The 12,491-nt window shown below is 37.2% G+C and overlaps 1 protein-coding gene across 3 annotated transcripts in view; it reads left to right on the plus strand.

Annotated features, from left to right (window-relative positions):
• Positions 1–12,491, plus strand: part of LOC144975413 (solute carrier family 22 member 7-like) — a 30,685-nt gene that overhangs the window by 15,830 nt on the left and 2,364 nt on the right. The window contains exons 7-11 of one of the 3 annotated variants that reach the window (XM_078919454.1): positions 805–917; positions 3,933–4,067; positions 7,247–7,329; positions 8,343–8,463; positions 12,272–12,344. In XM_078919454.1, the coding sequence (XP_078775580.1) occupies positions 805–917; positions 3,933–4,067; positions 7,247–7,329; positions 8,343–8,463; positions 12,272–12,344 (525 nt within the window). Of the gene's footprint in view, positions 1–804; positions 918–3,932; positions 4,068–4,273; positions 4,409–7,246; positions 7,330–8,342; positions 8,464–11,086; positions 11,566–12,271; positions 12,345–12,491 lie in introns of those variants that run through there. The other 2 variants (XM_078919453.1, XM_078919456.1) reach the window with 2 other exon arrangements.

The following is a 12,491-nucleotide window of genomic DNA, read 5'->3' on the forward strand; positions in this document are numbered from 1 at the left end:
ACAGCATGGTGTATTTCATTGTCGGTTCGTCGGTCGAAGCTATAATACACTACTGCTATCGATATCATTGTGGTGTATACGTTTTATATATTAAGTAACTGTTGTATATTTATTTTCTAACGTGCATTGAGCATCGCACAGTGATGAAAATACGCGATATCAGTGCCAAGAACTATTATTATAATTATCATTATTATTGTTATTTTTATTATTATTATTATTATTATTATTATTATTATTATTATTATTATTATTATTATTATTATTATTATTATTATTATTATTATTATTATTATTATTATTATTATTATTATTATTATTATTATTATTATTATTGTTATTATTTTATAATTCTTATCATCATCATCATCATCATCATCATCATCATCATCATCATCATCATCATCATCATCATCATCATCATCATCATTATTATTATTATTATTATCATTATTATTATTAGTAGTAGTAGTAGTAGTAGTAGTAGTAGTAGTAGTAGTAGTAGTAGTAGTAGCAGCAGCAGTAGTAGTAGTAGTAGTAGTAGAAGTAGTAGTAGTAGTAGTAGTAGTAGTAGTAGTAGTAGTAGTAGTAGTAGTAGTAGTAATAGTAGTAATAGTAGTAGTAGTAGAAGTAGTAGTAGTAGTAGTAGTAGTAGTAGTAGTAGTAGTAGTAGTAGTAGTAGTAGTAGTAGTAGTAGTAGTAGTAGTAATAGTAGTATACTCCTTGATTTAATATTTTTAGTCAATTTCAATATTCTAACAAATACGCTTGGTATTGAGTAACAGATGATCAATGTGTCCACAGAAAATATACAAAGACGAACAAGAATCCAGATTCAAGGGGAGAGAATACACTTATTTGGATTTGTTTAAAGGGAAGAAACAGGTCTTGGTTTCTCTGACTTTCTGTTACGTTTGGTAAGTCGTACCAGATAATAATGGTATCATACGATTCTTACAATCTTGCATTTCCGAATTCCGAACGTGTTTTCAGTCGCTGCAGTTGATCGTTGCTTTCGTTAACTATAGATAGTATGCACTTGGCTAAGGAGCTCACAACATTGCCATCCGGAAGTATAACGGACCAACACACAAACCTGTGTGTATCCATTAACGTTTATAGTCAGGTTAATACAGTTAAGTGAGCATTACTCATAAACGCGGATGGCAAAAAACAATAACAAAGACCTGAGTGACGTCAACTGCATACTATCTATAGCCAGACACTGACCAAAAAAATGACGTAAAAAAAACACATCGTGAATTGTATTCAATAGTTCAACCAATGGAATCACTTGTTTCCTTGAGCACTACTAACGACAACTCACTATGCGCTGCACAAACCTAAAAAATTAGGTCAAAAGAAAAGTCCTAGTGGGTTCTAGTGAAGGCGAGAAGTTGACGATGGCTACGGCCTGACACTAGGACTAAGACCCTCTAACGTCTTTTTTTCAGCAGCGTCTAGTGAGTTGTCATTAGTAGAGTTCAAGGAGACATCAATTGAATACAACTCACGATTTGTTTTCTTTTGTGACAAAAGACTGGCAGTTTGACGTCATTTTTTGGTCAGTATCAGGCCATAACTTTACGAAGGCCACGCTAAGACCCTCTTACGTCTTTTTTTTCTGCAGCGTCTAGTGAGTTGTTATTAGTAGAGTTCAAGGAAACATGTGATCCTATAGATAGAATGAAGTTGACGTCACTCCGGTCTTTGTTACTATTTTTTGCCATCCGCGTTTATGAGTAATTCTCACTGAACTGTATTAACCAGACTATAATCGTTCATGGATACACACAGTTTTGTGTGTTGGTCCGTTATACTTCCGGATGGCAATGTTATGAGCTTCTTAGCCAAGCGCATACTATCTATAGGTTGAACAATTGAATACAACTCACGATTTGTTTTGTTTTGTGTCCAAAGACTTGTCTTTTGGCGTCATTTTTTGGTCAGTGTCAGGCCGTAGCCATCGTTATGTTATAGCCTGACACTGAAATCCAAAAGAACTGGCAGTTTGACGTCATTATTTGGTTTTTGCACCGCTTAGTGAGTTGTCGTTAGTAGAGCTCATGGACACAAGTGGTCCCATTGGTTGAACTATTGAATACAACTCAGAATTTGTTTTCTTTTGTGGCAAAAGACTGGCATTTGACGTCATTTTTTGTTAAGTATCAGGCCATAACTTTACGAAGGCCACGGTTCTAGTGTAGGCTAGAAGTTAACGAAAGCTACGGCCTGACACAAGGACTAGGACCGTGACCTTCGTAAAGTTATGGCTTTCTAAGAAATAACAAATAGTTGAGTGACGTTATTTTCGTTGTGTCTATAATTTACTAATAACTGGCAGTCCAGTTAAAACCGAAGAGTTGTGTAATGTCAACCTCGTTCCTTCTATAAATCAGATATAACCGTTTAGGGTCACGTATAGTTATGTACTTTTTTAGGATTCATCTGGCGGGCAGATGCTGTAAGCATTTTACCTGACGCATAACATTTCCTGGTCTCTTTTATTACATTCATGTATACCCGCATTTCCTCTGTGCCCCGCCTCTCCCCCCTCCCTCTCTCTCTCTCTCTCTCTCTCTCTCTCTCTCTCTCTCTCTCTCTCACACACACACACACTCACCCTTTTGCACACACATACACACACACACGAATACACAACCACAAACAGCAGAGAGAGGGGTAGGGAGAAGAGAGAGAAAGAGAGAGAGAGAGAGAGAGAGAGAGAGAGAGAGAGAGAGAGAGAGAGAGAGAGAAGCGTAGGGAAAAAACTAAAAGTGCTAACCTTTAGATACGCAAGCTCCCTCGGTCAAATAAGAAAGAAAAGTGAGCTGTTATATAACGCAATATCCACTAAATGTGCTCAAAGCGCTTTACATGGGCCCCTGGTCAACAGCAACATTAAACATGTAGGACATGACATGACGGCTGTTAGGCGATATTACAATTTTTCGGACAAAGACAACGCTGTTAACGGCCAGGTACTCATTTTACGACTGAGTACGGTGAGAGAATGTGAGTCAAGAGTCTTTTCCAAGGACTCAACTATGCGCCGAGCGCGAGGCTCGAACCCAGGACCTTCCGATCCGAAAGCGAGTGTCATACCACTAGACCACATAGCCGCACAATAATATGGCTGTTTGTTAAGTAAATAAATGAAGTTGATCTTACTCTGTTCTATGTTATTCTTTAGACCGTGATGTGCATGTTTACATCGAAGATGTAAAAAAAAAAAACCTGAGCTTTTATATAGCGCAATATCCACTAAATGCGCTTAAAGCGTTTTGCAAAGGGTCCCTAACCAACAGCAGCACGTAACATGTAGAACGAGATATGACGCCTATTAGGCGATATTACCCAAAAAAAATTTCGACATTGACAACGCTGTTAACGGCCAAGTACTCATTTTATACCTGGGTACGGTGATAGAATGTGAGTAAAGAGCCCTTTCTAAGGACTCAACTATGCGCCGAGTTTGCGAGGTTCGAACCCAGGACCTTCCGATCTGAAAGCGAGTGTCATGCCACTAGACCACATTATAGCCGTAGGGGGTTTGCTACTTGATAATAATTTCCCATTGTTCCTTTCAGGTTTATGTTATCCTGTGTATACTATGGGTTTTCCTTTGGTGTCTCGGCATTATCAGGAAGTCTCTATCTCAACATCTTTTTACTTTCCATCGTATCGGTACCAGTCAACGTCTCTACTTTTTACTTCAACAACAAGTATGGTTTTTGTTGGGGTTTGTTTTGTTTTTTTACAATATGCAAACTCTTTTATCTTAACTCAGATTATCTCACTGTGATCAGCAGGTTTAAAATGAGTACCTGGCCGTTAACAGCGTTGTCTCTGTCGGGAAAAAATGTTGTAATATCGCCTAACAGGCGTAGGAGGTTTGCTACTTGATAATAATTTCCCATTGTTCCTTTCAGGTTTATGTTATCCTGTGTATACTATGGGTTTTCCTTTGGTGTCTCGGCATTATCAGGAAGTCTCTATCTCAACATCTTTTTACTTTCCATCGTATCGGTACCAGTCAACGTCTCTACTTTTTACTTCAACAACAAGTATGGTTTTTGTTGGGTTTGTTTTGTTTTTTTACAATATGCAAACTCTTTTATCTTAACTCAGATTATCTCACTGTGATCAGCAGGTTTAAAATGAGTACCTGGCCGTTAACAGCGTTGTCTCTGTCGGGAAAAAATGTTGTAATATCGCCTAACAGGCGTAGGAGGTTTGCTACTTGATAATAATTTCCCATTGTTCCTTTCAGGTTTATGTTATCCTGTGTATACTATGGGTTTTCCTTTGGTGTCTCGGCATTATCAGGAAGTCTCTATCTCAACATCTTTTTATTTTCCATCGTATCGTTACCAGTGAAGATCTCTTCTTTTTACTTCATCAACAAGTATGGTTTTTGTTGGGGTTTTTTACCATAATATTAATATGTAAATTCTTTTATCTGAACTCAGATTCTCTCACTGTGATCAGCAGGTGTAAAATGAGTACCTGGCCGTTAACAGCGTTGTCTCTGTCGGGAAAAAATGTTGTAATATCGCCTAACAGGCGTTATGTCTCGTCCTACATGTTAAATGTTACTGTTGGCTAAAGACCCTGTGTAAAGCGCTTTGATGACTTTCAATGGTCATTGTGCTATATGAACACTGAAGCTTTTTAGTTTTGTGTTTTTTGTTTGTTTGTTTCTCTGTGCTTTAACTTTAGTAAAATGGGATAAGAGAATAATTGAAAGGCATTTTGCACACGTTTTCGTAGTCCTGATGGACACTGAGGTAACATTCTGATGTCCTCCTGGTGAAAAATACACGTTGTATGTAACCCATCGTCTCCAAACGGTATTATGCCGGGATGACTGAGATACTGAAAATCGAATTTAAAACCAAAAATATCAGATTTGGGTTGTGTTTAGGGTCTACATGTTCTATTGAGGAAAATGAATATAGAATTTTAGAATGCTAAAAACCAACATTTTGTATTTTTTGGTCAGTTTGGCTTTTATTTGAATTTTTAGTTTCAGGTACAGCAATGTTGTATGGATTAGAGACAGCTGCAATAACAAAATAGATTTGACGTCTTCATTCAAAATTGTAAAAAGCTTTGCATGTCGAACTATTTGAGTCGATTTGTAGATGTTAAAAAAAAAAGATAATGAAAAATGCTCAGAGCAAGTTGATTACGATAGAGGTGCGCTATTTCAATGAAATATTCTTTTTACAAAATGTGAAACTGACAATATATCACGGTGACTCGTTTACACTTATCAGAGATGTAAAACGCACATTGAGAAGATTATATGAAGATGATACAGAAAACAAGTAAAACGAGGATGTTATATTCCATAACTCACGAGAAAAGTAAAATATACTCGTATATGAACAATATCTTAGTGCGGTTCCTGACCTCCCATAGTAGACACAGAGGTCACTTACTGTGTCTTCTATCCTCTCTATATCAGTTTTCTAACTTGAGTTCTGTCTTTGTCTTGGAATAAGATGACTTGGTTTTTGTCCTGACCCTGGCCGGATACCCTTGGCTGGGAGGGAAACAGTCAAACGCATAGTTCTAGTTTCGGGAGAATATTTCTTTTTCCTTGTAAATCATCTCTCTGTTATGTATTGTGTATTTTTTGTTTTAAATATATAATGTTTTGCAAACATTTCAGTATTGTTTTTTTGTTCTATGTGGAGACCTATGCTTCTCTGTCTGGATGAGACTTTTAGGTGATCTCAAACAAAGTACAGCTGTACACTGCCAATATGAGGGTCATTTAAATCGATTGATATTTGAAGGACGACTTTTCTGGTCAAATTTTAAAATGTTTGTTATATCCAGAGTACGGAAAATTATACCTCTGCCCTCTACGATGTTGAGTGTTGAATATAAAATTAGTGTGTGGAGTATCTTCAGCTCTATGATTGTTTACTTCCTTTTTCGTTTTGTCTATGTTCATGTAACCTACCTTTTGCTGAAGAATTCACGAAAAATAAACTCACAGAATTTTAACAACCATCTTAAGTTGTTTCATTATACATAACCAATATCTTAACATACGAATGACGATGATTGTTGTCCTATTTCTCCATGTATTCTATTTATTTGGGGTAATTTAATGAACTGTACAGAGTTTTATCTATCAAAATCACAATCTCAATTCGGCCATTTGGAATCTCTCTCGGAATCTTCAACTGTTCCCGATTTGAACCAGTCCCCTTTGTCTTACTTTTTCTAGTATTCTTTTTATTTCATTTTGGCCGTTGTACTGCGGCTGACGTCTAGATTATTCCCGTCTTCCATTGGAATAGATCCTAAAGATATATTTCCCCTTTGGGATGAAAAAAGGGAATTTTATTTTAATTTTTTTTTAAATTTATTGTAAATCTAAATGTTTTTAAAAAATATTTCATCTTTTTTATTGGCACTGAAATGACCTAAATATGTTGCAAGCGCGGTATAACATAGCCATCGTTAACATATTGCCTGACACAAGAACCCTCTTGCAGTTTGACATCATTTTCTAGGTTTGTGTAGCTTCTGGTGAGTTGTCGTTAGTAGAGCTCAAGGAAACAAGTTATTTCATTTGCTGAACTATTGAACACAACTCACGATTTGTTTTCTTTTGTGGCCAAATATTTGTCTTTTGACGTCATTTTTTTTTTTTTGTGTGTCAGGCTTTAGATAGTATACGCTTGGATAAGAAGCTCATAACATTGCCATCCGGAAGTATAACGGACCAACACACATAAGTTTGTGTAACCATGATCGTTTATAGTATGGTCAATACAGTTTAGTGAGCATTACTTATAAACGCGGATGGCAAAAAGCAATAACAAAGACCAGAGTGACGTCATCTTCGTTCTATCAAAGAGCGTGTAGGTAACGATTGTTATGTTACCAAGAGCTCTCACTTCCCGCTTTTGGTGAAGCCACGCATCTTCCGTCTTCTACTCGTGTTTTCTTCATTGTATCAGTAAGCCTAGCGCGCTTGATACACGCGGAGCACAACCACCTCGCTCTCTCGCCTGGTACGCGACAATAGCATTGCGGTTAAGAGAAGTGAGAGCTCTAGGAACTACGTTACCCTACACACTCTTTGATTCTATCTATAAGTTTACGATGGCTATTGGTATAACTTTTTAAAACAAAACAAAAAATAAGAACAATATTCTTTACCACACCATGCAGACCATCAAATTAATAAGATATTTTTTTGATATGCTCGATACCTTAGAATTGGGCGTAAATGGACAGCCATTGCCATGTTGGTTACCGGAGCCGTATCATCGTGTGGATGTTTGATCGTCTATTACGTTAGTGAGTACCATTCACATAATTTGTCTTTATCTATGTGTGTTTGTTTGTTTTGTTTTGTTTTTTTGTTTATTTGTTGTTGTTTTTTTGTTTGTTTGTTTTTTGTTTTGTTTCTTTTTATTTTGTTTGTTTGTGGTTTTTTTTTTGTTGGGTTTTTTTTGTGTTTATTTTTTAACTTGAGAGTTAAGTTAGCTCAGGTTGAGCATTCGCTGCACACGTAGAGGGACCAAGATCGATCCGGGTGCCGTGGAGAATTTTTTTCTGTGCCTCCCCCTTCCCCCAGGTTAGTGAGATTTACTCAGAAACGCGGATGGCAAAAAACAATAACAAAGACCCGAGTGACGTCATCTTCATTCTATCTACAATGCGGTCTTGTGGTATGACACTTGCTTTCGGGTCGGAAGGTCTTGTGTTTGAGCCTCGCTGGGCGCATAGTTGAATCCTTAGGGGGGGGGGGGAAGCTCTTTACTTACAGTCTCTCATCGTACTCAGGTGTAAAATGAGTAAATACTGGCCGTTAACGGCGTTGTCTCTTTAGGAGAAAAAAATACATTATCAGGCGTCTTATGCCGTTGTACATGATACGCGTTGCTGTTGATTTGGGACCCTTTGTAAAGCGCTGTGAGCACCTTTAGTGGATATTGCTCAAGCTCAATTTGGGGGGGGGGGGGTTCTCTCCTTTTTTTCTTTTTTTTCTGTACTCAACACAAAAATGGATTTCTTTCCAAGAAAGCACAGAGGAAATAACTCAGTATTCTACATAATTGTGTGTACGAGACTTCATTACTCACATTCCCTCACCGTACTCAGGTGTAAAATGAGTACCCGGCCGATAACAGCGCTGTCTCTGTACGAAATAAAATGTGATATCGCCTAACAGGCGTTATGTCCCATCCGAAATGTTAAATGTTGCTGTTGGCCAGGAACCCCTTATAAAGCGCTTTGAACACGTTTAGTGGATATCGCGCTATATAAATTCTCTTTTTTTCTCACATTTTCAAAAATAAAAATTCCAGTGTCGGCCGACAACAGAGGTGGGTGGATCACAGGGCTGAGTATATTTTCCAAGACGGGTATAGCAGCAGCGTGGTCAGCCATCGCAACCTGGGTCAGTGAATTCTACCCGACGGTCACCAGGTCAGTATTAAATATAACCCACATCGTTATATCGGTGCCCCATCGTCTCAAAACGGTATTATGTCGGAGCGAACCAAATGCCTAAAAACGGAATTAACATAAACAGGTCAAAAATATAAATTGTTGGCATTAGCACCCTAAAATATGGTTGTCATTCTCCTCAATAAAACATACAAACTCAACACAAGTCTGATATTTCTGGCTATAAATTCAATTTTCAACATCTTAACCATCCCGGCTTAATACCGTTTTGAGGCGAAGGGTCACAGTTATGTTACAGCGTTCTGCAGTGCGGCTATGTGGTCTTGTGGTATGACACTCGCTTTCGGATCGGAACTTCCTGGGTTCGAGCCTCGCTCGCTCGGCGCATAGTTGAGTCCTTGGAAAAGGCTCTTTACTCACATTCTCCCACCGCATTCATGTGTAAAATGAGTACCTGGCCGTTAACAGGCGTCATGTCCCGTCCTACATGTTAAGTGTTGCTGTTGGCCAGGGACCCCTTGTAAAGTGATTTGAGCACGTTTAGTGGATACTGCGCTATATAAAATCTCACTTTTAAGCTCAATTTTTTTTACAGTAAATAACGTAATCAGTCGGATGGTGAAAAGGTTTGTACTGAGATATTGCCATGTTTAGTTAGAAAGTCAATTTTTAAAATCAAAAATGAGTTCTTGTCATAAATGATTAAATCAACCCGTTTTGTACATCTTCGGGAAATATCAAAGCTTACCTTTACTTCTAAAATTTTTTTACAGCTAGTCAGGTTGAAAAATTATGAGATTTGAGAAAAGTTGCTAGATACCTTTCCCATACATCTGACCATAACTTCACGGAAAATCACCCGATTTACTTCAAATAAAGATATTGTGCGTAAATTTTTCCGGTCTCTAACGAAAATCACTAGCAACTTGTTATTGTTTACGTTTGGGGCACCTAATTATACTGCTCTATTTGCAGGTCTGATAACCCAATTAATAAATAGAGGTGCCTAAAAAAATGAGTCAATAAAATGGAAATACAGATAAAGGGAGTAAATCTGACTCATGAATAAACAACACAACACAAAGCAAACGAAACGTCGTTTGTTTTGTGTTGTTCATTCATGAGTCAGATTTACTCCCTTTATCTTTATCTCCATGATAATCCAATTCCTTTTCGGCTCATTGTTGTAATAGAAATCTCAACAAACAAACAAAAATGACCCAAAATATTGTCCATTAGAATAATGTTAAACTAAGACCATAAGTGGGTTCGGATGTCGAATCTGTATATATTATTATATACACGTCGGTTGTGTTCGTATTAGTATAATATAGATAGTATGCAGATGACGTCACTCAGGCCTTTGTTATTGTTTTTGCCATCCGCGTTTGTGAGTTGTTCTCACTAAACTGTATTATCCAGATTATAAAAGTTCATGATTACACAGAGTTTGTGTGTTGGTCCGTTATACTTCCGGATGGCAATGTTGTGAACTCCTTGGCCAAGCGCATTCTATCTATATGAACACAATACGCTTCAACAGTCGTAACGTCACGTCCCTCGTAATGACGCAAGGTAACTTAGTAACTGGCTCTAAACCATCGGAATAATGGCGGACGCCCTTATGAAATATTTCTCCGACGAGCATAAAAGCATATCCAGAGGAAATAAAAATTATAAATCTGATCATGTTTTGACTTTTACACATTCTGATCACAAGACATATGAAAAGTTCTAGCCAGCACGAAGAATAAAAAGTACCAATTTTCTTTGTTTAGAACCACGATGGCCGCCGTTGCTGGGCGAAATGACATCAGACTATTGAATCCAAACGACGCGTACATAAATCAAGATTTGACATTCGAAGCCATTTATGGTCCTAGTTTAACATTGTTGTAATGGACAATGTTTTGCGTCATCATTATTTGGGTGGGGGGGGGAGAGAGATTTCCATTACACCAATGAGCCCAATAGGATTTGGGTTATCAGACCTGTAAATAAATGCACGTCGATACAACTCAAGTCTGATATTTCTGAATTTTAAACGGGGTCGCTTGTTATTGAATGAGGAGAATGAATACAAATGTCAACACAACCGAAGTCTGATATTGCTGAATATTATACTGGGTGTTTTTAATTATTACCAGATTTAAAAAAATTAAAATAGCTTAAATACTATAAATGATAGAAACATCTAGTTTTTCCATAGTTTTCCATCTCTATTCAAGTTTTTTGTTGTGAAATTCCAGGAAGACGCCATCATCCGTTACAGCACAGTCGCACTTTTTTGTAAAAAAGGAGAAATTTGACTCCAATTTATTATGGGCGCATTGTTGTAATGGCAATCTTTAAAAAATGACTCAAAATATTTTCCATGAATACCATGTTAAAATAGGCCCATAAGTAGGTTAGGATTGCAGACCTGTATATATGTACACATTGTATGTAACCCATCATCTCCAAACGGTTTTATGTCGGGATGACTAAGATACTGAAAATCGAATTTATAACCAAAAATATCGGACTTGAGTTGTGTTTATATGTTTTATTGAGGAAAATGAATACAGAATTTTAGAACGCTAAAAACCAACATTTTGTATTTTTTGGTCAGTTTGGCTTTTATTTGAATTTTTAATTTCAGGTTCAGGTTAAGCAATGTTGTATGGATTAGAGACAGCTGCTATAACAAAGAACGAGATAAAGAAGTTGAGGTGGCAGAAGTGAGGATGTTGAGGATGTTGATGTCACTTGGCGGGACAAGAAAAGATAAATCGATAAATGAACGAATTCGAAGGTTGATGGAAGTGAAGAATGTATTAATAAAGATGGGAGAAGAAAGCTTGAAATGGTTCGGACGTGTTAAGTGACGAGAGGGCGAGTAGGTACGTGGGAAAGAAAGAATTGGATATACAATTAACGGGAAAGAGAAAAAGGGACGCCCCAAAGACTGGATGGTGGGATAGGGTAAATGACGATATAAAAGAATTGGGCCTTGAGGAGGAAGATGATGCTCTGAAAACGAGATACATGGAGATGTCGCATCCATTATCGCAACACTGCAAAATACGTGATAAGCTGAAAGGAGAAGAAGAAGAAGAAGAAGAAGAAGAAGAAGAAGAAGAAGAAGAAGAAGAAGAAGAAGAAGAAGAAGAAGAAGAAGAAAAAGAAGAAGAAAAAGAAGAAGAAGAAGAAGAAGAAGAGAAGAAGAAAGAAGAAGAAGAAGAAGAAGAAGAAGAAGAAGAAGAAGAAGAAGAAGAAGAAGAAGAAGAAGAAGAAGATGAAGAAGAAGAAGAAGAAGAAGAAGAAGAAGAAGAAAGAAGAAGAAGAAGAAGAAGAAGAAGAAGAAGAAGAAGAAGAAGAAGAGAGAAGAAGAAGAAGGAAGAGAGAGGAGGAGGAGGAGGAGAGAGGAGGAGGAAGAAGAAGAAGAAGAAGAAGAGAAGAAGAAGAAGAAGAAGAAGAAGAAGAAGAAGAAGAAGAAGAAGAAGAAGAAGAAGAAAGAAGAAGAAGAAGAAGAAGAAGAAGAAGAAGAAGAAAAAGAAGAAGAAAAAGAAGAAGAAAAAGAAGAAGAAAAAGAAGAAGACGAAGAAGAAGAAGAAGAAGAAGAAGAAGAAGAAGAAGAAGAAGAAGAAGACGACGACGACGACCTATCTGAATCATCCCGACATAAAACCGTTTTGAGACCATGAGTCACATATTTGAAGAAACATTATTTTTTTATCTGACAGAAATGAAAAGCAAATGTTTAGAGAGGTTAAGGCAGATTTGATCCGCGTGGAAATATTTTATTCTTGTAACATGACCATTGTGAATTTATTGATAAATATAGGACTCTCGGGTATGGAATGGTGAACACAGTGGCTCGACTTGGTGGAATGGCAGCACCCTTTCTCATAGACCTGGTAAGTAAATGAAAATGGGGCGCTCAATCAAAAGATAGAACGAAGATGACGTCACTCAGGTCTTTGTTACTGGGTGTTTTTTTGTTTGTTTGTTGTTTTTTTTTTTTGGGTGTTTTTTGTTGTTTTTTTTTGCCATCTATGCCTTTG

The sequence above is a fragment of the Berghia stephanieae genome, chromosome 6, assembly GCF_034508935.2.
Source record: "Berghia stephanieae isolate SIO BIC M18660-M18661 chromosome 6, UCSD_Bste_1.3, whole genome shotgun sequence".
NCBI classification, from domain to species: Eukaryota; Metazoa; Mollusca; class Gastropoda; order Nudibranchia; family Aeolidiidae; genus Berghia; species Berghia stephanieae.